This window comes from Brienomyrus brachyistius, unplaced genomic scaffold (genome assembly GCF_023856365.1).
Source record: "Brienomyrus brachyistius isolate T26 unplaced genomic scaffold, BBRACH_0.4 scaffold27, whole genome shotgun sequence".
NCBI classification, from domain to species: Eukaryota; Metazoa; Chordata; class Actinopteri; order Osteoglossiformes; family Mormyridae; genus Brienomyrus; species Brienomyrus brachyistius.
In genome coordinates, this window is record NW_026042306.1 from 4,627,243 (window position 1) to 4,651,418 (window position 24,176).

At 43.6% G+C, this 24,176-nt stretch overlaps 3 protein-coding genes and 1 long non-coding RNA gene across 7 annotated transcripts in view; 2 read left to right on the forward strand and 2 right to left on the reverse strand.

Moving 5' to 3' along the window:
• LOC125720922 (mitochondrial pyruvate carrier 1-like) overlaps window positions 1-10,543 on the reverse strand; it is a 304,295-nt gene extending 293,752 nt beyond the window's left edge. Inside the window, exon 1 of one of the 2 annotated variants that reach the window (XR_007385599.1) lies at window positions 10,134-10,543. The gene's annotated coding sequence lies outside the window, so the exon portion shown is untranslated. The other variant, XR_007385600.1, reaches the window with a different exon arrangement.
• Window positions 10,544-12,250: 1,707 nt separating this feature from the next.
• Window positions 12,251-13,256, forward strand: LOC125720942 (uncharacterized). Its single transcript, XR_007385625.1, has 3 exons — window positions 12,251-12,632; window positions 12,718-12,856; window positions 13,239-13,256. It is a non-coding gene; the product is annotated as an uncharacterized LOC125720942 (long non-coding RNA).
• LOC125720919 (putative nuclease HARBI1) lies at window positions 13,144-22,742 on the reverse strand. Of its 3 annotated transcripts, XM_048996841.1 has the most exons (4): window positions 22,693-22,742; window positions 14,047-14,414; window positions 13,573-13,875; window positions 13,144-13,344 (listed from the first exon to the last, which is right to left on the reverse strand). In XM_048996841.1, the coding sequence occupies exons 2-4, from the start codon at window positions 14,394-14,396 to the stop codon at window positions 13,302-13,304; spliced, it is 696 nt and encodes a 231-aa protein (XP_048852798.1). In that variant the 5' UTR covers window positions 14,397-14,414; window positions 22,693-22,742; the 3' UTR covers window positions 13,144-13,301. The 3 variants fall into 3 exon arrangements, with proteins under 3 accessions (XP_048852798.1, XP_048852797.1, XP_048852796.1); XM_048996840.1 differs by lacking the exon at window positions 22,693-22,742 and having other exon boundaries at window positions 13,144-13,341; window positions 14,047-16,258; XM_048996839.1 differs by lacking the exon at window positions 22,693-22,742 and having other exon boundaries at window positions 14,047-16,258.
• LOC125720913 (uncharacterized) lies at window positions 17,057-19,333 on the forward strand. The gene is made up of 2 exons (XM_048996825.1): window positions 17,057-17,843; window positions 17,985-19,333. Exons 1-2 carry the CDS (start codon window positions 17,057-17,059, stop codon window positions 18,944-18,946), a joined length of 1,749 nt encoding a protein of 582 aa, XP_048852782.1. The 3' UTR covers window positions 18,947-19,333.
• Window positions 22,743-24,176: the final 1,434 nt, after the last annotated feature.

Here is a 24,176-nt window from a genome sequence, read left to right on the forward strand (position 1 = left end):
CACACAATTGCAACCACAAACTACAATTAAAATAACAAAAGAAAAAAGTACATACAAGACAAGAAGTCTTTGCTGTCAGACTGGGTGTTTTTCTTCTCTGCCAAAATGGACACTTCTCCAAGTACTGGACCTCCATTGTAATTGGTCCATCCAAAATAATAATACAAAGATCTTGAACAGCAGGAATGTACAAACTGCCCAGCATGCTGGTGAATGTAGTATAGAGGGAAAATAGAACAGCTTAGTATCCTATTAACATACACATAAACCAGATTATATCGATCCTTACACCCCCCCCCCCCACCAAATATACTGCATGGGGTCACACACACAGCAGAATGATCAACAAATAAGAAAACAAACAGCCTAGCATACAGCTGCATGGCACCAGTGAGGGCCAATGTGCACAGTTAATGCACAGAGCTTGTGAATTACACCACCAGGCATGAGAGTTATTGCAACTGTCTGGGAAACTTCAAGTCTCCATTAATTAAATTTTACTATTTTACAGTTGTGGTAACGAACTGAGAAATTATGTCTTTCATGCGAATAGAGTCAGAGTTTACTCTGTCCGAAATTGAGCCCATTCTTGTTAATGCCGAACAACAACAAAGGTTTAATTCCCAATGAACCCCCCCTGGAGCCAAAGGGGGATGATGTCTATCAAATCAAACCTGCTACACGTAATGCAGCGTAAGCACACTGTGCGACAGTGATAATCCCCCGAGTGAAACACGCTGATCACTAAGCAGTACATAGTCATGCGGATTACACAAAGCATCAAAGCAAAGAATTTGCATCGAGGATCTTTTGTAATCGAGTTATTCGAGTTACTCGATGAATCCTTGCAGCCGTAGTTAAATTATAACATTTACAGCAACCAGCCTAACAGGAATAGTCTAAAGTTGTGGCTGAAATAATTATCATGCCCCATATTGCACCTTAATTTGTTTTTATATAATTGCGTGGAATAAGTCTTGAGTTGAATGTTTTTTAATGGGCAAAAAATACTTAAATAAATAAATGGAGAGTTAAATATGTCTTGTCTTTTTTCGCTGATCCGAAAATTGATCCAATCCGTGACTTAAAACTGTGATCCGATCCGAACCGTGAGTTTTTTGATCCGTTGCACCACTGAAAATTACAGTATAAAGCAGAGGGTCACTGTTGCTCTGTGGGATGTTAAGATACCTTCATTTATTCCCTTGTAGAGCATTGTTGGACGAATCAAGGACGAATAAGGTGAGTCTGAATTCATCTTTGGGAGTGTTCGTAGTTAAAAGTCCATCAAACAAATCAGTCCACGTACTGCAAAATACCTCCAGCGGCACAACATGCTCCTGCCCTAGCACAGGGAAGTGTTTCCACATTCTGGCTGTGGAAATGGGTACCGGGCTACGTTTCTCCACAAAACAGAGTACAGCCTATCATTAATGCGGAAAAGGCGTAGAGGAAGTGAGAGCAAATCCGGAAGAAAAAAAACCATGAACAAAAGTTTATGATTACTCAGTGAATCCGGCCCCAGATTCATTACTTTCAAAAATGCATGGCTCCCTGTTGCATGATATGTCCCAAGTTCTCCCTAATGTCACTATAAAACAGGACAACACGGATAATTGTGATATGACTATGCACACATCAAATTCTGAGGGAGACAGCAGCAGTCATACTACTAGGTGGTCTGGTATGGTGAGAATCCCAGAGGCAGAACCTGATCTGGAAAAAAAAACACAAACAGGGCAAAACATATTTGCTCCTCGGCTGCACATAAAAATCAATGAGCCAAGCTGGTCAACAGTAGGGCTGGGCAAAAAAAATTGATCCATCAATATATCCCGAATTTTCCTTTCATGATATACTACATCGATTTCTTACTCCAAAAATCGATATCTTCAAGGGGGAGAATCATGGAAAATATAACCGGACGTTTTGGGATTTCCTACAGCTACAATCTCAACTGCTGTAGATGTCGCTGTACGGCTAGGTATTTTGAATTACCACTTGGCATTTCTGGCAGATTGAAATCGCAAAACATGGCAGACCGAGCGGTTGTCATTAGAGCGGCCCCTTCAACATATAAAGCCGACGTGTGGGCACACTTCTGTTTAAAAAATTAGCCAGGTAGTATGGACTTGGATAAAGGAAATGCAATTTGCACGCTGTGTCATGCTTCTGTAAAATTTTCAGGTAACACAACCAATTTACGAGCTCATTTGATCATGCACCTTCCAGATACAGTACGGCAACAACCGAAGCCTATCAACACAAAAAGACAAAGTACGCTCGATATCGCAAACTCCCATCCACCTTGCCTCGTGCTCAAAAAATTACAGAATCGGTAGTGTTTTTTATTTATCAGGATTCGCACCCCTATAGCGTGGCAGAAAACACCAGCTTCAGGTACATTGTCAACACCCTGGAGCAGTGCTATGTGATCCCAACTCGCAAACAACTGACGGAGGTAAGTTGAGGAGGTAACGCAAGCTGTAAAAAAAAAAATAACTCTTCTCTCTGCAGAAAGAGTGGCAATTACGTGCAATTGCTGGACTTTGTGAGCCACTGAATCCTACATTACGATCACGTCGCACCTCATTAATGAGGACTGGCAACTGATTTCCAGTGTTTTGCAGACAAGGGCATTGCGTTAGAACCATACTGCCGGTAACATCGCCAAGCTGTTGAAAGGGGCAGTGGAGGTATGGGACATAAAAAGCATAGTCAAACATGACCATTGCAGCGCAGCTTGCCAATATGCCATATTTTAAATGCTTTGCTGACACACTGAATTTAGCTTCACAGTGTCCGCTAAAGCTAGCATCAGTCACTCGATTGCCGGGAAAGGTTAGAATAAGCAGTTTTTTCAAACACAGCACTACAGCCAGCCATGTACTCCGTGAAAAACAAAAGTTGCTGAACTTACCTCAAAACACATTGCTCACTAACATTGTTACCACGTGAAATAGTGCACATGACATACTGGAGCACTTTTTAGAACTACAGTCAGCAATCCATGCCGCCCTCTTCTCAGCTGAAGTGAGGAAGACGGAGAAGGAGATCTGCACACTAAGCGAGTCAGACATAACAGCTGCTGAAGAAATTGTCACTGCTATGAAGCCCATGAAGATTTTTTATGTGGCCTCAGATGTAGATCCAAGGCTTGAAGTCCTGCCCTACCTTACAGAGGACCAGCGCCAAGACGCGTATGCTAGAATTATTGCAGAAGCTGCAAGGAGCAAGGGGGCACTACAGGTAAGATAAATATTTTAGTTTATGGCATTGTTTAACTACTGTAAACAACAATTTACATTCTAAAAACATTTTAAATATCCATTCATTTAAAAATCATCCATATTTAAAAATCATAAATACTTGTGAATGATAGTCAAAGTCTGGTAAATTTAATTCAACTGGCATTTGGAATTTATATTTACTAATCTTATATTTACTAATTCTGTAAAGCTAATATGTGACCATGACCCCAGTCAGTGAAAGTGTGTTCCCTACCCCTAGACCCCAGAGGGTTAAATTCTGATGATGCCTTGTCATACTGAGGTGTCCTAATATGGTAATACCGCTTCATCACTCTGCCACCGTATTTTAAAATGTTGTTATAATTTAACTAGGGCTGCAAGGATTCATCGAGTAACTCGAATAACTCGATTACAAAAGATCCTCGATGCGAATTCTTTGCTTCGATGCTTCGTGTAAAACGCATGACTATGTACTGCTTAGTGATCAGCGTGTTTCACTCGGGGGATTATCACCGTCGCACAGTGTGCTTACGCTGCTTTGCATGTAGCAGGTTTGTCTTGATGCCGCAATGGAGGAAGACAGGGAAAATAGCGAGGAAAGTCAGAGAAAAAGATGAAAAATGTCTAAAGTTTGGGACCATTTCAAACAAAAGAAAAGCTAACATACTGTACAGTGTGTGTCACGATCGGTCGCGGAGGTAAGCGGCGATCGTGCGGGCAAGCGGGGAATCAGGAAGTAGGCAGGCAGATTTCAGGACGAACGGGGTTTATTACCAGGAAATCGGGGGTAGGGAACACAGGACGGCAACAGACATCAATGACGGACAAAGGACTCGGGTAAGACACGGACTGAAATACACAGGACTGATTGAAAATAAGCAGACACAGCTGGGTACAATCCGGGAAACACACGTGGGTAAGCAGGGGGCGTGGCACACAGGAGGAGCCGACGAGCAGGGCATGACAGAACCCCCCCCAAAGGCGCGCTTCACCGGGCGCGCCAGGGAGGAGGCGACAGACGGGACACGGGAACCAGGACCTGGAGCAAAAAAAAAACAGAACCATCAACGAGAGACGGGAAACAGGACCGAGGCACAAAACAGGGCAAGCGACAGGACGTGAGACAGGAGCCGACACAGGACAGGGAAGGCAGAAAGACAAATCAGGAAGGGAGAAACAGAGGGAACAGGAGGAACAAAAGGAGCGGGAGTGACGGGAGGGAACGACGGGAAACCAGGAGCGGAGCGGGGCAGAACAAAGGGACCAAAAACAGAGGACAGCGGGACAGAGGCAGGAGGAGGGACAAACACCGGCGGGACCGGGGCAGGAGAGAAGGCGGGGGAACAAAGGGGAGCCCGTGGGAGCCCCAGCGGGCGACGGGCGGCAGCCGGAGGGGCCGCAGACGGCCGGGAGGCCGGAGCCGGAGGGGACCACGGAGGGGCAGAGGAGACAGGGCGAGGGACCCACGGAGGGGCCAGGGAGGGAGCAGGAGGGAGCACCAGGGAAGGGGACGAGGGAGCTGGAAGGGGCCAGGGCAAAGGCAAGGCGAGGGGGGGAGCCGCCGCAGGCGGCGACGTCCTCCGACGGGCCGAAGGTGGGGGCCCCGCAGGCGACCGAGGAGCCGCCGTCGGGGAGCCCCCCGGCGACGGACCAGGCACCGGAGGGGGGAGCGAGGCAGGTTGACGAGGCATCGGAGAGGGACCCGCAGGCGACAGCCGACCCGGAGGGCCAGGACCCGCAGGCGCCAACCGAGCCCCAGCGCAGGCGAGGCAGGGCGAGCCAGGGGGCAGGGCGGGCGGGACCCCAGCCCTGCGTCTGTGTCCCCTCCCTTTACGGGACACAGACATGATGACCCCAGGTCGGGGTCGATGGCGCCGGGGCGAGGGCAGAGGAGTCACTGGGGGAGAAGGGACAGGAGCTGGAGCTGCTGCAGGCGGAGGGGGCGCCTCTGGAGCTGCTGCAGGCGGAGGGGGCGCCTCTGGAGCGCGGTCAGGAACTGGAGGCTGTGGGGGTGAGAACCCGGGAGCTGCAGGCTGCTGCAGTGGGGGCGCCTGCCCGGGAGCTGCAGGCTGCTGCAGTGGGGGCGCCTGCCCGGGAGCTGCAGGCTGCTGCAGTGGGGGCGCCTGCCCTGGAGCTGCAGGCAGGGGGAGCTGCGCAGGCGATAGCTGCGCAGGCGGCTGCGAAGGCGGCTGCACGGGAGCGGGGTCTGCGGGTGACGGTGTCGGCTGCCGCTGCTCAGAAGCTGAAGCCGGTGCTCTCCGGAGCTTGATCAGCCTCCTAAGGTCCTCAGCCATTCTCTCCAGGTCGGAATACGGGGAGTCTGGAGAGAAGGCGGCGAAGTCCTGCCCCAGCTGTGCGGCGAGTCTTTCCCCCTCCAGGGTGGCCTGTGGGGCCGGTTCTCCCATCACCCTCCAATAAAGCCCCTGGAGGGTGAAGTATCGGTCAGCTAGGACCGCGGGTGAAATGGACGGGGCCCCTTTAAGAAAGTTGGGGACTCGCGGGATGGCTTCCCGCACCGCTCTGGCCCCCCCATTGGCCAGCCGCTCGGGCCGGTTATCGCACCGCTTGGGGGGCGGTAGCTGTTCCGCAGGGAGGGGCTCTGGGTCCGGGAAGACGAAGGGCTCGTCCTCTTCATCCTCGCTCGGAGCCCAGAGCCTCGCCAGGGAGCAGGGTCCCAGACCGTACGGTCCCAGGTCGGGACCCAGGACGAGCTCCTCCTCCTGAGGGAGCCAAGGGCTGGAGAGCGAGCAGGCGCCCAGACAGATCGGCTCTTCTGGGAGCTTCTTCCTCCTTCTCCGCTTCTTCTTAGGGTCCGTCATTCTGTCACGATCGGTCGCGGAGGTAAGCGGCGATCGTGCGGGCAAGCGGGGAATCAGGAAGTAGGCAGGCAGATTTCAGGACGAACGGGGTTTATTACCAGGAAATCGGGGGTAGGGAACACAGGACGGCAACAGACATCAATGACGGACAAAGGACTCGGGTAAGACACGGACTGAAATACACAGGACTGATTGAAAATAAGCAGACACAGCTGGGTACAATCCGGGAAACACACGTGGGCAAGCAGGGGGCGTGGCACACAGGAGGAGCCGACGAGCAGGGCATGACAGTGTGTCCATTGTAAAATCGAATTAGCTTACCACAATAGCACAACGTTAATGATTGAACATCTCAACAGAAAGCACCCAGTCTATGCATCCACTCCACATAGAGGAACCAACACCAGATTAGCGAGAGCGTTTCACTCACATTCGTGGTTAAAATAGACCTGCGATAGAAATGTATTTATGGGCATATGTGTGAATAAAAAAAGTATAACGAGACTCAGCTGAAGCAGCCCCTATTTTTCCTAAATAAAAACATTGATAACATAAGAGCAGTGAAAATGATGCTGTCGTAATTTAATTAACATGGAGCTGGAGCCTGTCTATACACTAACAGCAAAGAGACGGTTCCGTTACAGAGATGGTGAACTCAGGTGGAGTGAAGGAAAACAACAGTAGTGCTTGTAATCGCTACTAAACCTTTACTGGCAAAGAGCTGGCGAGAGTCCTTAATCAAACCAGCTGTTCAACAAGCTGAAATGTGAAGAAAAGCGATGTTTTCAGCTGCCCCCATCCACCGCCGTCTGTGTTCCACAGCAGCAAGGCTATAGTGAAGCTATACAAGTTAAAGTAGAAGCTGTTTGTATGCAGATAAACTGTTAGCTTAGTTTGACACAGTATTTAGATTTGGAAACTTGCAGCAGGCTGACCGTTACACTTTTCCTCAGTCATAACTGCAGCATGCAGGGGTGAGTCTAAAGGGGAGCATGGGGTGTACTCAACTAGATCTATTTCAATGCTTTAGTGATATTATTTTGTATATTTAGATTGATATGAATAATATTACATAATTATAATAGAAATATTATATAAATATAATACAAAAATTACCCACCCACCCCTTTCCCCCAACAACCTTGGGCTGGTGAAACTCAGACACTGAATTATCCAACCGCCACATGCTCCTTTAAAGGCTTACACACACACCCATTCTCTAACACACTTAAACACACACACTCTCACTTACATTCACTTACACACACATGAACATGCACACACCATTCCTACCTCATCCAGGTGATACAAACTTGTCAGAACATTTTTATGCCAACTACAAATGTACAAGAACACAGAGAGTAAAGGCCGTTCCAATTTATACCTAAGTTTAAGACATATGTAAACCTTTTTTTCAGTAATTTTATTTGACATTATTTTATTTTGCATTTAAGATTATATTGCTATTTAATAAGACAAAAGTATTTCTTATCCGATTACTCGATGGAATAATTGAAAGAATACTCGAGTACTAAAATAATCGATAGTTGCAGCCCTAATAATGACTTTATTTTCTTTATAAGAACAGCTAATATGCTCAGCGTTTTGTTGGACTAAGACCTGTGTAACCTCTGTAGGGTCCAGGTATCACCTCATGCTGCCAGTAGTGACACTGACCGTAGCTCAAATGCAAAAGTAGTGAAAAAGAGTCAGAAAAGATGAGGATGGAAAAATGCCAGTGGCCTCCACCTGCTAACCCATTCCTGTTTCGGGGGTCGTCTCATTGTTGCACCTCTAGTGCACCTGTTGTTAATTTCATTAACACAAAAGCAGCTGAAACAACCCCCTCTGCTACTTAACTGACCAGATCAATATCCCAGAAGTTTAGTAGACTTGATGTTATACTGATTAAAAAGTGTTCCTTAAATTTTTTTGAGCAGTGTATTTTGTAATATATTCCACTCATGTGGTGCATAATGTCAGCAAACTACATAAGTACTGAGGTAATTTGCCCATTAAAGCCTTTGTAATAAAAACCAGGCAATGCATTTTCCTTCTAAGAAAAGGAAATCTATAAGCAGTTAGCCAACAAACATGTTAGCCGTCTGTGATCATTAATGCAATGACTAATAATAAAATAACATCATTAACGTGGGAACAATACAAAAGCGTAAAACAAAAATGTGTCCTGTAAAATGTGGTAAATGCCCAGTCATACTCAAATTATATTTAAAAAAAAAAAACAGTTGTGTAACGTCAAACCGATCTAACTTTGAAAAATACCATGATATACTGTAAACCTTTGGTTATACCGCCCAGCTCTAAACTCTACCTTGCAAGGGTGAAAGCTAAATCACACAAACACTAAGAACTGGGCCTTGTGCTACTCGTCAAAATGTAAGGTTGATCCAGAGTACAGGGATGAGTACATTTTGTGTGTCATTTGCTGGCGGTGGTTTCACCTTAAGTGCACAAATACAACTGATCATTTAGTTGTTGCTTGTACCGACAACCACAAATGTCTAATGTGTTCTAGCTGAATCAGTGAATATGACATTTTGACTGGGAATCTTTCATATGTATAAAAAATATCAGATTTTTAGTTTTAAATACTAAGAATTACAAACAATAAAAGTTGTGCCAACTTTCTTTTGTTCAGATGATTTATCTTTCATATGTGTAAAAACTTAAAAATTTCAGTTAAACATGCTAAGAATTCAAAACCGCAAAATATGTGTCATCTAATTATTATAAATGAAGATCACAAAACAGTCAAATAGCATGTTTATTTAAAACATGACAGTAATAAATAACAGCAGACAGACTTTGAGGATCCCTGTGGGGAATGACAGCAAACTTGACTGTGAAGGGTAGCTACCAGTTGTGGCACCTATAGGGAGCTGGGGGTCACAGGCCTTGCTCAAGGGCCCCCACATGCGCTGACAGTGGGCTTGAACTGGTGACCTTTGAACCATGAGTAGAGACGCTTAGTTCACACAGGTGTATGGAACATAAGTGCTATAATGAATGAATGAATGAATAAGGTGCTAACACAAAAACACTGTTTACAGAGTTTTGGCAGTGTCATTTCTGACCAAAAGATTGCCTATTCAAGACCAACCCAGCACATGTCTGGGCACTGCTTTTGTACCCCTGGGCACTGCAATGGGTGAAGCCGTAGCATACTAAACTCAAATTTTAAAGTCTTTACACATATGAAAGATAAATCTTACGGAAATACAAAAGGTTGGAACAACTTTTGTTGTTAGCAATTGTATGTACAACTAAGTTTTTATGGATATGAAAGAAATGATCTGAACGAAAAATAATTGCTCAGCATAACAGTAGCATAACAGCATAACACAAGCTCAGGTTTTTCTTCAAAACTTAAAAAACTCCAAAATTTTGTGCACTAAGTTGCCTTTAAATTTTAAGTTGTCTTAACTTTTTGTTTTTTACAGTGAAAAGATTGACGCAGTAACTGACTACTCGGGAAACAGTCCTGCAGTTGCCATTATACAATGTATAAATTGCGATTAAAAACAAATCACAAATATTAAGAACCTTGCCTACCGATGAATACAAAAACGTCTTAAATCCTAAATCTTATGTAGTGCAACAACGTTCGCCCATTTCATGCCACGACCTCATACAAACAAGTGAGACCGAGGAAACACCTTGTATTTGAGTAATTTAAAGTAGAGGTAAATATTTATCTTCAAACTATATCAAAGTGTAAAAACAGAAAAGCTATCCGGACATACTCTATGTTCAGTCTGTTGAATCTGTTTACGTAACCTTCTGCTGATGTACCGGCCGTATTGTAATGACAACTTTTTGTTTTATTTTGTTTCTTGTTCTCTCTACCTTCACTTAATCTCCTTGGTCTGTAGTGTGTACTCTTGTTTGTTATATAATTTACTGAAAATTAAAATAAAAAAGTGACACTGGAAATGAAGTAGCTAAGCATGCCCCCTGGTGGACATGACCCTTAATCCTCCAGATAAACGTTCACTAAGCACGCAGTAGCGTATACGTATCAGTATAGGTGTAGGTTACTCACAAATGGTTTCTCTCAGTCACGGAGCCTGTAACAGGTTGAGCGGGTGTCCTGCCACTACCTCCAATGAGTAGATAGGGAACATCCTATGGCGAGGTTGGTTACAGCCGATCACATGGCACACAGCAGCACGATGAGGGATCCGTCTCCCCGTCTTAGATCCAGTGTCTCTGGTGGGTCCAACACCGGACTACGAGTTTGAATTAATTTCTTCACCGGCGGCAAGATGAATCAGTTTAACCGCGGTTGGCTCCTCCCGGTCAGCTAGCATTATCCTTCTGGTAATTTCTGACTTTGCCAGCTGTACACAACTCCAACCGCAAACCACGATTATATTAACAAACAAACAAAATAAGTCTTTGCCGACACACCCGTTATCTCCGCCAAAAAGAACATCCTCACTCCAGAAACTGACTCATTGCCGCCGCGATTTCGCGGGCTAAGTGGATTTCTCCACTGTAATTGGTCCGTCCAAGATGAAAAAAAAACTTCGTTAATGGTGGGAATGTACAAACTGCACAGCATGCTGGTAAAGGTAGTATGGCGAACAGTACAGTATAGAATTCCAGATTTTACAGTTAAATATTTAAAATATTTTGTTTAAATTGGGTGTATTTCACAAAAAAACAGTTTACTCCAATAAACAGTTATGTTTACTCCCAAAAAAGTGGGTGCAAATTGTTGCCTTATTTTATTCAAGGCTCTCAAGTTTCATCAAAACCTTTAAGATAGATTACATTATGGGAGAAACGCGTGTCTCACTGTTAATGCGTGGGACTTAAGACCCCTGCCTACCGCATTCATCGGATCCTGCTCTTACGCTTTCACCTTTTCTGCACTCCGGATGTGTGCGCATTCATGTAAATAACGTATTACGTATTATTATTTGCAGCGGGATCACACGTAACTTATTTATTATTCCATCCATCCACCCGCTTATCCTTCTGGGTCGCGGGGAGTCCGGAGCCTATCCCGTAAGCAATGGGCACGAGGCAGGGAACAACCCAGGATGGGGGGGCAGCCCATCGCAGGGTACACTCACACTCCAGTCATATTTATTATTCCATCCATCCATCCATTTTCCAAACCGCTTATCCTTCTGGGTCACGTGTAGTTCGGAGCCTATCCCGGAAGCAATGGGCACGAGGCAGGGAACAACCCAGGATGGGGGGCCAGCCCATCGCAGGGCACACTCACACACCAGTCTTATTTATTATTCGCAGCGTCTTATTCGGATTTTCCGGTCCACCTTAAATGTTGCGCAGATTTTCAATTTGAGACGTCTGCACACACCTTTACATGTCTTTAATAGATTTATTACAGTACCTAAATAGTCTGTACTCCAATGCTTTTAATGTATCTAACTTTTGGTTTATAACAGAATAATATAGATTTGCAGTAGCACTTCTTGCTTGAGCGTGAGGGTCTGACTGTGTGTAATTCCATATGCGGGAGAGTTGGCAACCCTGAGACAACTGTCCTATTCAACTGTTTACATGCTGGTCTATAATAGTTAATTCTGGTCTGCTTGTGTGGTAAGAAAATTATGAATCAACCAACCTCTCTGATTACTCTAGTTGAGCCGCTTAGAATTAAACTCCAGGGCCCGTATTCACAAAGCTTCTTAGAATGCTCTCAGATAGCTCATATCTTAGCCTAAAGCGTCCTAGCTGGGAGTCTTAGACTAAAAGTGATTTAGAAAACGTCTTAGAGCAACTCTGAGTAAGGAAAGTACAAAAACCTTTATCTTAGTGAGGAGGTGTGGTCGACTCCGTTGCTAGGGATGATGCAGCAATTCAAGGACTGTGATTGGTTGATAACAAAAAAAAAATCTGTAAAGGTCATAAAATGGACTTTTGGTAAAAATAGAATATATGATAATAGAATAGACAGTGAAATCATAATGTTTGTATATAAAGAAATTGTATAATCATGACTACAGGATACTTTATGCAAAGTTTCTGTTATAGGCAAAATATATTAAAGGTAATTAAAATAGTCAAATGTTGAAAATGTGTCTACTTTTAAAGCAACCAATTTCCACGCAGCAGTTACTATAATTAGGTTCTTACATTTATTTACCATACTGATTTTATTACTTGTAATCCATTTCAGATTGATTGGAGCAAAATGGCTCAGCTTTTACCAATGTACATGATTGCAGGCCAGTCTATTCAAGATGCACTTTTGGATGGTATGTAGCCAACAATCCAAGAGAGATGGAAGGAAGTAAAAGACCACGAAAACCAAATTGGACAGAAGAGCAGTGTTTACTTTTAGCTCAGTTAGTTGAAGAAAAGAAAGCAATTTTAAAAGGTAAATTTGGCTCCAGTGTCACAGCTCAAGGAAAGAGGCAGACCTGGGAGAAAATATCTCAGCAGATAAACTCCTCTTTCCCTCTGGTTGTGCGCACCAGTGAGGAATGTGAAAAGCGGTGGTATGTGTTGCCGTCTCAAGCCAGGAGGGAGATTGCAGCACACAAACGGGATTCTTCAAGCACAGGTGAGTGATTATTGCAGTTTGTTACTATATCTGGTTTGATTGAATATGCCTACAGGACTGTACACCTAAGCTACTGTGTTTTTAGGTGGAGGACCACCCGCTAAACAACTGTCTCAGGTAGCGGAAACTGTATTTAATGTACTTGGACACTCAGAAATATCTGTCACTGGGCTGAAGGAAGGCACAGACAGCTCAATGATCCAGCTAATGGGAATACAACAAAGGTAGGACGAAATTTTTAAAGTGTACAATAGGCAAATAAATAGATATTTTTACTTTTTATTTATACTAAAATTTCAATATTCTCTATATTGTACAGAATATTTTTATCCTAGCTAAATGTATTTTCTGTTGTATTTCTTTTTATTCATATTTATTTCCTATTAATAAGCTTTTATTTTTAAGGTCACGGGCGGTCGTATAACCATTTCACTGCATATCGTACAGTGTATGACTGTGTATGTGACATTTCAAATTCAAGTCAAATTTTATTTGTCAAGAACAAGTGCTGTTTAATATATAGACAATGTGCCATCTTTTGTGCACTCGCATGTGAACAACAAACAAAACAATAAACAAAAGAATTGTTTTCTGCATTTTTTGCAGCATGGAACCATCAGAGGAACCGCGACCGTCAACGTCGCAGATGTGTGACCCTCGGCCAGTGTATCAGATAAACCAGCCTGCTGCAGCCACCTCAACACCATCCCTGCTGGAAAGAAAATTGGAGATCGAAATTGATACTCTCACACAGCACAAAAAAGTTCTCTGTTTACAGGAGGAGTATTATAAGCTAAAAATTGAGCTGCTAAAATGTAAAAAGAATGAAAAATAAAAAGTGTATCATGGTCATGTGGTCTTTATAACAGCATTTGTGTTCAACTATAGTTGTATGGAATAATTGTTCAATGGGCTACAGAGAGCAGTTACTGTCACTTACCTAAAATGCAAATTTGTAAATTGAGCTCTGTGACGAAGCCCACTCTGGGACATGTCTCTCCCCTGGGTAAACTGAATGTCTTCATCATATTCATTACAATCACCTTCATCACTGTTACCATGGCTGCTTTCGAGAGGTTCGGGGATTTGTCGTACTTTGCAGATGTTGTGAAGCACTGCACAGGCTGTAATGACTTTGCAGACCTTAGCTGGTGACAGGCGCACTTCTCCATGCAACACATGAAACCTCCTCTTCAGCTGGCCAATACCCCGCTCAACTACTGAACGTGTTTTCTTGTGGGCTCTAAAAGAGAAAATATCAAAAGATATAAGTTAAGGTGGCCTAATGTACTCAACAATAATGTGGATATGTTTGATTAAAGAGCCTTCTCTTGTTTGTGGTATATTCGAGCACATTTGTAACTACACTTTATTTTCATGCACAATGATTCACTGTTAGTCTACTGTTTAGTACCTGTTGTAGTTTAGCTGTGGTCCTGGGTCTGGGCGGAGGTACGGTGTGAGGAGCCATGGTTTGCATGGATAGCCACTGTCCCCTAACAAATGACAGTTAACTGGCACATAATGTCCTTCAAAAAGCTGTTTCAGGCCACTCTCGGACAGTATCCTGGCATCATGTGTTGAGCCTGGCCACTTTGCAACAATGTCTAAAATCTTGTAATCTGCACTGAAAACAAGTTGCGTGTTGATGCTGTGGAACCTCTTTCTGTTGACAAAAACATCTTCATTTTCCGATGGTGTGATTATGCAGATGTGTGTCCCATCAATTACACCGTCAACACCGGGAAACCCCGCTATGTCCATGAATGCCCTTTTGTGAGCCTGCAGAGTGCGAACGTCCAGTGGAAATGAAATGAACTGTTTCACTATATGAGACTGTGAAAGCGCTTCAATAGTTTGTGTGATCACTCTGCTGATGGAAGGTTGTGACAGACACAAGTCATCACTACTGCACTGTTGCATTTTTCCAGTTGCCAAATACCTCAGTGTTGTAATCACTTTCATTTCTGGCGTTATGGCATTACTACGTTGAGTGGGAGATGTGAGCGCATCTCTAATAAGTTCGACCACAAACATTATCCCATCATGATCCAATCTGTAGCGTTTAATTAACTCATGATCATTCAGTGTTTGGAGAATATTTCTTCTGTCCGTCATTTTGTCCTCTGCTATAGAAACTCTTAAGCCTCTTAAAAGTCCTCCTCTCTACTCTTAACAAATTTTACCTTAGAAGCTGTTTTTAGGGCTAATATGTTTTGTGAATCATTTTTATCGTTACTAAGATTTAATCCTAAATTTAAGGGGAAATTCTAGGAAAATGCCATAATTCTAAGATTTTTCTTAGAATTTCATCACTAGGAGCAACTTTTAGGCTTAAGAAGCTTTGTGAATATGGGCCCAGACCTCTCAGTTGGTGAGAGAGTTCTCTTTTATTCAAGCAATCCAGCAAAGTGCTCCCGTCACACTCTAGCACCAGGTACCCCGAGAACAAAGAGCAACCAGTTGATAGACTATAATAACCAATTCCCTGTAAGGACTTCTAAGTCCTGATTGGTCACAAAACACTAACAAACCAAGTTCTAAAGGTTCACATTGGCAGCAAGGTAAAACCTACCCATTTTGATCAGTTTACCAGAGCATGTCTTGACTGCTAGGCTACCTGAGATAAGAATATAGATATTGATTATATTGACTTTGAATCACTGTGAATATTTGGTTGACCTTTGATTCAAGATTGGTATTGACATATTGTCTTTGAATCACTGTAAATACATGGTTAACATTTAATAGGATTAACATAATAATATATTTGTACTACCCATAACATATTGCATAAGGCCTACTGCGACTACTTTATAACTACAACTCTATGTGCACCAGTTGGGGTAGCTTCGAATACCTTCCGCAGGCAGTTCCCCCCGTACTCCACTGTCTGTCTCTCTAAGGTCTGATCTCTCTTCAGTGTCTGTGGAACTAACTGCAGACAGCTATCATGAAGCGAGGTCGCGCAGTATTCAAAACAATCTCTTCTTGCCTAAGACATAACAGACCCAATATGCCTCCCCTCCCGGGTCTACCAATGTCCAATTTTCTTTCCACACTTGCAACTGAAGCTGTTCCACCAGCAATATTTCATTAATGATGCTGGTCACCCGGCACTAAAATACAATATATGCTGGTATAATCACATGCATTATGCTGGTCATGCTGGTTACCAGCTATGCTGGTCTTTGTTGTTTTTTTTTCAGCAGGGTTAACAGTTAAATTTTATACATTGAACAACAGAGTTCACCATAATTATCTAATGACCAACTAATAATATGAATAAATCTACAGAAACACATGTTACCCCAGAGGTGATGCTCTTTCTGATAGCAGGTTTGGAGACTGTCACAGTAAAGCCGTAAAATGTCTTCAGGCTCGTGATCTCCAACAGCTTTTGCAATACCCAGAATGCATGCGAAGTTGGGGAAAATAACAGTCCTGTATTTGCAATAATATGGACACTTAGTATAATTGAAATACAGTACTTTGTCTTGTAAGAGCATGGATATTTTTACAGTGTAAATATCATAAATGTAATAAAACATCTTAATATGTTAATAAAAATTGTCATAATTTATTATTTTATACATAATATTTGAAAAACAGAAAGCTATTCTAAATTGGAGTGTGATGGCTGCCTCTACAGCCACACAGTTAAGTTGAAGGGAGGTATCATTTCATGGTTTTTGTTTGTTTAGTTGTAGCATATTGATAATTAATATTTGATTTAATTAATATTTAATTAATTAAATGATTTAAATATTTAATTATTTTGTTTCTTTATTTAACACATTTACCCAGTTTGCTGGATGAAGCGCGCACATTTAGTTAACTGTGGAATAATGTGTCTTGAGTTTAATTGTGTTTCTTTTTGATTTACCGTGCGGAGTACTGAAGGGATTCCCGGCTGTTCCAGGCAAAGAGGTGGCCAATATGGAAGCTGGGCTAAAAGACAGGAAATTGGACAACTCCAACTGGTTGTTTGTTGGGGGTGGAATAGTTTGGTATTTAGTTTTATTTTATTGTTTAGGTATGTTTTTGGAGTTAATTTGATTTTGTTTATTATGATTGAAGTATTAGTTGATTGTTCTGTTTTGATTTATTTGTGGTATTTGTCATTGTTACTTTTTTCTTTTGTATCTTGTGGGTTGGCCAACCAGTATATATAGTCCTTATGGTGTCTTGTTTGAGAAGTCAGCTTGTTGGTTTAGTTGTATTGTTAGCTGTGGTGTGATAAGTTGATTTTCTTTGTGGGCCCAGGTTTATTTCTTTTGTTAAATTGTTTTCTTTTTGTAAATTAAAAAGGATTTTTTTCTAATTTAGCTGTGTGCCTCATGCCTGCCATCGCGGTCCCTCACATATGGTGGCAGCGGTGGGATCGTTGGGTAGAGGACACAGTTTTTTGGTTAAGTTTTTGAATGATGCTCCGTGGAGGTAAAGGATTGAAAGTGAGCTGGGCTGGGACAGAGATACAGGCTGGGCTAGAGGCCCAGACTGCTGGGGCTGAGGTAGAAGAAGCTGGAGCCTCTGAAGGCCCTATAGGCACCGACGGGGAAACCATGGGAGAACAGTCCTTAGCAGAACTGCCAGCAATCTTTCGGGCATTTATGGGGCAGCAAGAGGCACGAGAAGCACGGATGAGTGAAGAAGCGGCACGACAGGAGCAGCGCTTTAAAGCTTTACAACATCAATTTCAACTTTTGCAGCTGGAGGTGCAGGCTCGCACTTCTGTTCCAGAGCTATTGGTGACAGGACCAGAGTCACAGGAGGTTTCTGAGGGACTCTACCCACCCCCACAAGCCCCAGGTATGCTTGTACCAGGCCGTGAGCGAGTCAGTACTTTCACGGGGCAGCCCCGCTCCTTTAGTGACCCTAAATTGGAAAAGTTAATGGATGACGATGATGTGGAGCATTTTTTGTTAACATTTGAAAGAATTGCTGCAGCATGCCGGTGGCCCAAGCTGGACTGGGTTTTTCGCCTCCTCCCCCTGTTAACTGGTAAGGCCAGGAGTGCGTATGTTCAGATGGATTTGGATGAGTCTAATGATTATGATTGTGTAAAAGCAGCAATTTTAAGGAAATATGACATCAACCCTGAGGCTTACAGACAGAGGTTTCGCTCTTCAGAAGTTGGACGTGGAGAAACCCCTAAAGAGTTGTATGTGAGGCTGAAGGAGCTGTATAACAAATGGACTCAGCCCCATGGTAAGACAGTCTGTGAGATTGGGGAAGTAATTATTCTGGAACAGTATCTCAGGATGTTGTCTCCAGAATTGCAGGTCTGGATTAGGGAACATGATCCAGTATCTGCTGCTGAGGCGGCCAATCTGGCTGATGTGTTTGTAGCTGCTCGCAGGAAGGGGGAACCATGGAGTTATGCAGCATGGAAAACTGCCAGAGTCTCCCATAGGCAAACACCCGCTCAGTACCCTCAAAATCCAACATCGGGGGGGAGTAAGCTCCTTATGAGAGAGAATCAGTCAGCATCAAAGCAAGGTAAAATACCTGTGTGTTATCTGTGTGGACAAGATGGTCATATCAAGTCTAGGTGCCCTAGGAATCCAGCTAAGCTCACCCAAATGTGTTTGGTGCCATGTTCGGAAGTAAAACCCATGTTGGGTGCACATCAAACCAGGTCTGTTAAAATAAACGGGAGACCTCTTAAAGCTTTAATTGATTCAGGTAGTGACCAGACCCTGGTTCAGAGACAGTTTGTACCCACCAATGCAATCAGTTTACTGGAGACTCTTCCCATTTGCTGTATACATGGGGACGAGAAGTTTTACCCTACAGCGGATGTTTACATTGAGGTCGGTGGTCAAGTCTATTTATTAACGGTTGGCGTTGCTGATCGTTTGCCGTTTCCAGTGGTCTTGGGCCGGGATATGCCAGTCCTTTTTGACCTGTTATCTCCAATCCAGAACTGTAATATTGTGGTTACCCGGGCCCGAGGTAAACGGGTAGAAGAACCTCCTTCAACCCTCAGTGGACTGCCTTTTTTTGGTGTTGACCTGGAGACGCGGCCTGGGAAGTCTAGGAAGCCACGGACCCAAAGGCGGCGTGAGAAATTTCAGCATACTGTTGTGAATCCGCCAGAGGGTGTAGCTCCTGACATGCTCTTGGGTTATGAGATCCCGGTTAACATGGTGGAAATGCAGCACAACGATTCAAGTTTGGCTCCCTTTTTCCCGGGGGTAAGGGAGGGGGAGGCAAGAACTGAGGCTGGTGGACAGAAGGGAAAAGTATTTCCTGCAGAAAGGTGTGTTGTATCGACGGCAGGGGTCAGTAGTACAGTTGATGGTCCCTAATATGGTTCGGCAACTTGTACTTACCTTGGGTCATTCCATTCCTTGGGCTGGTCATCTGGGGAGACACAAGACTACAGCTCGTATTAAACGGCATTTCTATTGGCCTGGCTTGCAGTCTGATGTGGCTAAATTCTGTAGAAGCTGCCCTCAGTGTCAGTTGACATCAGCCAAAGGCCCTTCTAAAGCTCCACTTCAGCCTTTGCCTATCATTGCTACTCCATTTGAGCGATTGGGTATGGATGTTGTTGGTCCAGTGGAGAGGAGCAAAATGGGTAATCGGTATATGTTGGTTGTTACAGACTATGCAACAAAATACCCTGAAGTTTTCCCCTTAAAGTCTGTTAAGGCAAAGGCTGTGGCATTTTCCTTGGTGCAATTATTTTCAAGGGTTGGGTTTCCTTTGGAGATTTTAACAGACCAGGGAACTAATTTTATGTCATCACTGCTTCAACAGGTATACAAGCTACTTGGTATTAAAAGCATGCGGACTACACCTTACCATCCACAGACAGATGGGTTGACGGAACGGTTTAATCAAACTCTTAAGCAGATGCTCCGGCGATTTGTAAATGATACGGGTTCAGACTGGGACCAATGGCTCCCCTATTTGCTCTTTGCGTACAGGGAAGTACCACAGGCCTCTACAGGGTTTTCCCCCTTCGAGTTGCTTTATGGGCATGAGGTTAGAGGGCCGCTCTCCTTGTTGAGACAAACTTGGGAAGAGGACCAGGGGAAGACCAAGTCTGTTAATGTTATTTCGTATGTGGTACAGATGAGAGAGAAACTGAAAGATATGAGTGAGCTGGCTCAAATGCATATGGCAGATGCGCAACATCGTCAGAGGGTTTGGTACGATCGATCAGCTCGGCAGAGGAGCTTTGCCCCCGGGCAGAAGGTTTTGGTGATGTTGCCTACTACTGAAAGCAAATTGTTGGCAAAATGGCAAGGTCCCTTTGAGGTGCAGAGGAAGTTGGGATCTACTACTTATCAGGTTGCCACTCCAGGGCACCATCGGTCCAGTAGAGTGCTTCATGTGAACCTTTTGAAAGAGTGGGTGCCAGGACCTGAAGAAGGGAGTAAGGTGTTGCTGATCAGGAGTGTGGAAGAAGAGGAAGAGGTAGATGAGTACTTGCCTCTACCCTCGACCCCTGAAGTGGATCTGGGCCATCTCACCGAACAGCAACAGATGCAGGTGAAATCCTTACTTAATCCGGAGGTATTTGAGGAGCATCCGGGTCGTACACATTTGGTGGTGCATGATATTTGTTTGAAAATTGATGCAGCGGTAAAGCGTAGGAGTTATAGGATACCAGAACGTCTTCTTGGAGCTCTAAAGGAGGAAGTGGATTTTATGCAGGCAAGGGGGATTATTGAAGCTTCAAGGAGTGAGTGGTGTAATCCGGTGGTCTTGGTTCCCAAGAAGGATGGAACAATTAGATTTTGTATTGACTTCCGGTATCTTAACTCTGTTTCAAAGTTTGATTCATATCCAACTCCACGGATTGATGAGTTGATTGACCGTTTAGGTAAGGCAAAGTATTTGACCACAATGGATTTGTGTAAAGGTTATTGGCAAGTACCCTTGACCAAGCGGTCTCGGGAGTTAACAGCATTTAGGACCCCATGGGGTCTTTACCAATTTACGGTTCTTCCTTTTGGCTTGCATGGGGCCCCCGCAACCTTCCAAAGGCTGATGGATCGGGTATTGGATGGACTATCAGATTTTACTTGTGCATACTTGGATGACATTGTCATTTTCAGCAACACCTGGCAAGAGCATTTGGATCACTTGCAGAGAGTGCTGGAGTGTCTGCATTCTGCAGGCGTGACCGTCAATCCTGCAAAGTGCGTGTTTGCTAAAATGGAGACTGAATATCTGGGGTTCATTGTAGGTAGTGGAGTGGTAAGGCCCCAGGTTCAGAAGGTCAAGGCTATTGAGGCGTGTCCTCTGCCACAGACGAGGAAGCAGCTGAGGTCCTTCATGGGGATGGCTGGATTTTACCATCGTTTCATACCCAACTTTTCAGCTAGGGCTGCTCTACTGACTGATATGACTGGCTCAAGATCTCCTAATCAGGTGCAGTGGACTGCCGAAGCAACAGCAGCATTTCGTGATGTCCAGCAGGCCTTGAGTAAGGACCCAGTGCTTCACAATCCAGACTTTGATAAATCATTTATTGTACAGACTGATGCTTCCGACAGGGGAATTGGGGCTGTGCTTTTGCAGGGTCTTCCAGAGGACCAACATCCTGTTGCTTTTATAAGCCGTAAGCTTTTTCCCAGGGAGTGTCGTTATTCCACCATCGAGAAGGAGGCTTTGGCTATCAAATGGGCCCTGGATTCCTTTAAATATTATCTACTGGGTAGGGAATTTATGTTGGAGACCGACCACAAGGCTCTTCAGTGGCTGGAACGTATGAAAGACACTAATGGGAGGATCACAAGATGGTACCTGGCCCTGCAGCCCTTCCGGTTTACAATCGTCCATGTTCCGGGCCGAGACAACGTCACAGCAGATTATCTGTCCCGCTGCTGCAGCGAGGTTTCTGAAGGGGGGATGTGTGTGATGGCTGCCTCTACAGCCACACAGTTAAGTTGAAGGGAGGTATCATTTCATGGTTTTTGTTTGTTTAGTTGTAGCATATTGATAATTAATATTTGATTTAATTAATATTTAATTAATTAAATGATTTAAATATTTAATTATTTTGTTTCTTTATTTAACACATTTACCCAGTTTGCTGGATGAAGCGCGCACATTTAGTTAACTGTGGAATAATGTGTCTTGAGTTTAATTGTTTCTTTTTGATTTACCGTGTGGAGTACTGAAGGGATTCCCGGCTGTTCCAGGCAAAGAGGTGGCCAATATGGAAGCTGGGCTAAAAGACAGGAAATTGGACAACTCCAACTGGTTGTTTGTTGGGGGTGGAATAGTTTGGTATTTAGTTTTATTTTATTGTTTAGGTATGTTTTTGGAGTTAATTTGATTTTGTTTATTATGATTGAAGTATTAGTTGATTGTTCTGTTTTGATTTATTTGTGGTATTTGTCATTGTTACTTTTTTCTTTTGTATCTTGTGGGTTGGCCAACCAGTATATATAGTCCTTATGGTGTCTTGTTTGAGAAGTCAGCTTGTTGGTTTAGTTGTATTGTTAGCTGTGGTGTGATGTTGATTTTCTTTGTGGGCCCAGGTTTATTTCTTTTGTTAAATTGTTTTCTTTTTGTAAATTAAAAAGGATTTTTTTCTAATTTAGCTGTGTGCCTCATGCCTGCCATCGCGGTCCCTCACATGGAGCCAGCTTATACTCTTGCCCACTTTACAATTTAATTTGCGGTTTAGAAGCATTTTTTTAAACATGTTGGGATTCAGTTGTGGTGCGCTGACTTTGTGTGTTTCGGGGCATATCTCAGGATGGTATAACACCAATAAAAGGGAAAAAAAAAGTTTGCGTGACCAAAATGGCGCCTCTGACTCCGTATAGGTCCTAAGGACCCAGTATTCAAATTTAATGAGATTAGGGCAGAGCCTGCATTCAACGCCCATGAAAAAAACTAAATCCTAATCAAATATGAAACCACAGTTATGGCAATGCGGAAGGGATGGGGCTAAAGGTATGAAACCTAGAAAAAATGATAGCTAGTAATAAACAGCTAAACTCGTAATAAAAACAGAAAAAAACAGGCTCCGAAAAGACAGCCCACTGTGAATACGCTCTGGGTCCTAAAGACTTAGGATTCAACTTACCTAATATTTCGCCGAGCTGGGCCTCTCCAAACGCTGGCACCGTGTAAAACCCTTGCAGCACCGGAAAAGACGCATTCACTTCCGCGGGGGGGGGGTCCTCTGGGCTCGACTGCTCCTTTCCCCGAGCTTCTCCAAACGCTCTCACTGTGCCAAAAGCCTTGCAGCTTCTGAGCAGACGCGTCCACTCCTGAACTGGGGGGAACAGCGGGGGAGGGGGTTTCGGCGCTCCTGCAGGAATATTTTGTGACTTTGCTTTTCATCTGGGATTTAGCTCTTTCCACAGAAGGTAAACATTGTGCTCTGAAATATCCAGAATGTTGCAAAATAGCAGCGAAATGTTTTTGTTTTGAAATGGGCTGGTTTGTTTGTATCAGTTTAGTTTCTTTCTTTGCATTCCCCGTACACGTAATAGCTCTATGGCAGTAATTACTCTGGGCGCCTGCCCGTCTGGGTGGTCGGCTTCTTTTATCTTTTGTCAGTGACCAAATGGTGAGCTAGCAAGAGGCACTTAAAATAGCTTTACAGCAGGGAAGGACCAGGCACAGTTACTGAGCAGAAAAGCAGTCAAACGGTGGCAAAAAGCAACCAAATATATAATGGCATGCCCTTTTTATTTTCTTTTAATAAATTGTTTTTTAGAAGTCAGCATATTTTATACAACAAATTATGCATTTTGCATGAAAAATTACAGTTCAGAGTGTTTTCGAGGCTTTGGAATAAACAATTACCCAAATGTCGGGAAAGCCCATTGAAATGAATTGAGGCATAAGGCACTTTGAGGGGCTTGCGCAGTCACTTAGAGCGTCATAAAAGCAAACCATTTGAATATGTTTGCTCTAAAGAGATCCAAATTCATAAAAAAGCACAAATCATTACATTTAAATTTTTTATTTTTTTTACATTGATTTAACAATAAATATTGTAATTACCGCTAGGTGTCCCACTTACTTTGACCGGCTTTCCACGGTCTATGTCGACATCCAGTGGTAAAAAAAAAGCATTACATTACACATAAGGGATGACTTTTTGCAGTAAAGACGACATTTTTTGTATTCGCAAATTAAAAAAAATATATTAATAAAACTATTAAAATTGGGACCCACAGCAGATTCATAGGTTGGGTAGTTTTGAGGAGCCTAAGAGAACACCTCATCATAAAAAAATCATAATGTGCATAAATATGTTATTGACACAAAAATGGACGGTAGGCTCCTTATTTATGTACAGAGTTGTTGTAAAACGGGAAAACTTAGTTCATGGATCCTTACCGGTTGCCTTATGATATGCAACCATGGCCTGAGCATAACTGCGCCAATGGTAGCATAAATGAATCGGTCCTCTTACTTTTTGCCAACACCCTGATTGCCGTGCATAAGCCGCACTTGGCACAACTCCTGTAAGCCACTGCTAACTAAGCCGACAATGCAGCACATCAGCCGAGCCTAACCTGAGTCTTCCAGCTACACTCTATGGACAAAAGTACT

Coding starts and splice junctions, on each gene's coding strand:
- LOC125720919 (XM_048996839.1), bottom strand. CDS start 14,750: ATGACGGACAGAAGAAATATTCTCCAAACACTGAATGATCATGAGTTA. Junction 13,876..14,046: donor CCACAGCTAAACTACAACAG/GTACTAAACAGT, acceptor TTTCTCTTTTAG/AGCCCACAAGAAAACACGTT. Junction 13,345..13,572: donor TTTACAAATTTGCATTTTAG/GTAAGTGACAGT, acceptor TTTTCTTTCCAG/CAGGGATGGTGTTGAGGTGG.
- LOC125720913 (XM_048996825.1), top strand. CDS start 17,057: ATGATGCTCCGTGGAGGTAAAGGATTGAAAGTGAGCTGGGCTGGGACA. Junction 17,844..17,984: donor CAAATGGACTCAGCCCCATG/GTAAGACAGTCT, acceptor ATGTGTTTGTAG/CTGCTCGCAGGAAGGGGGAA.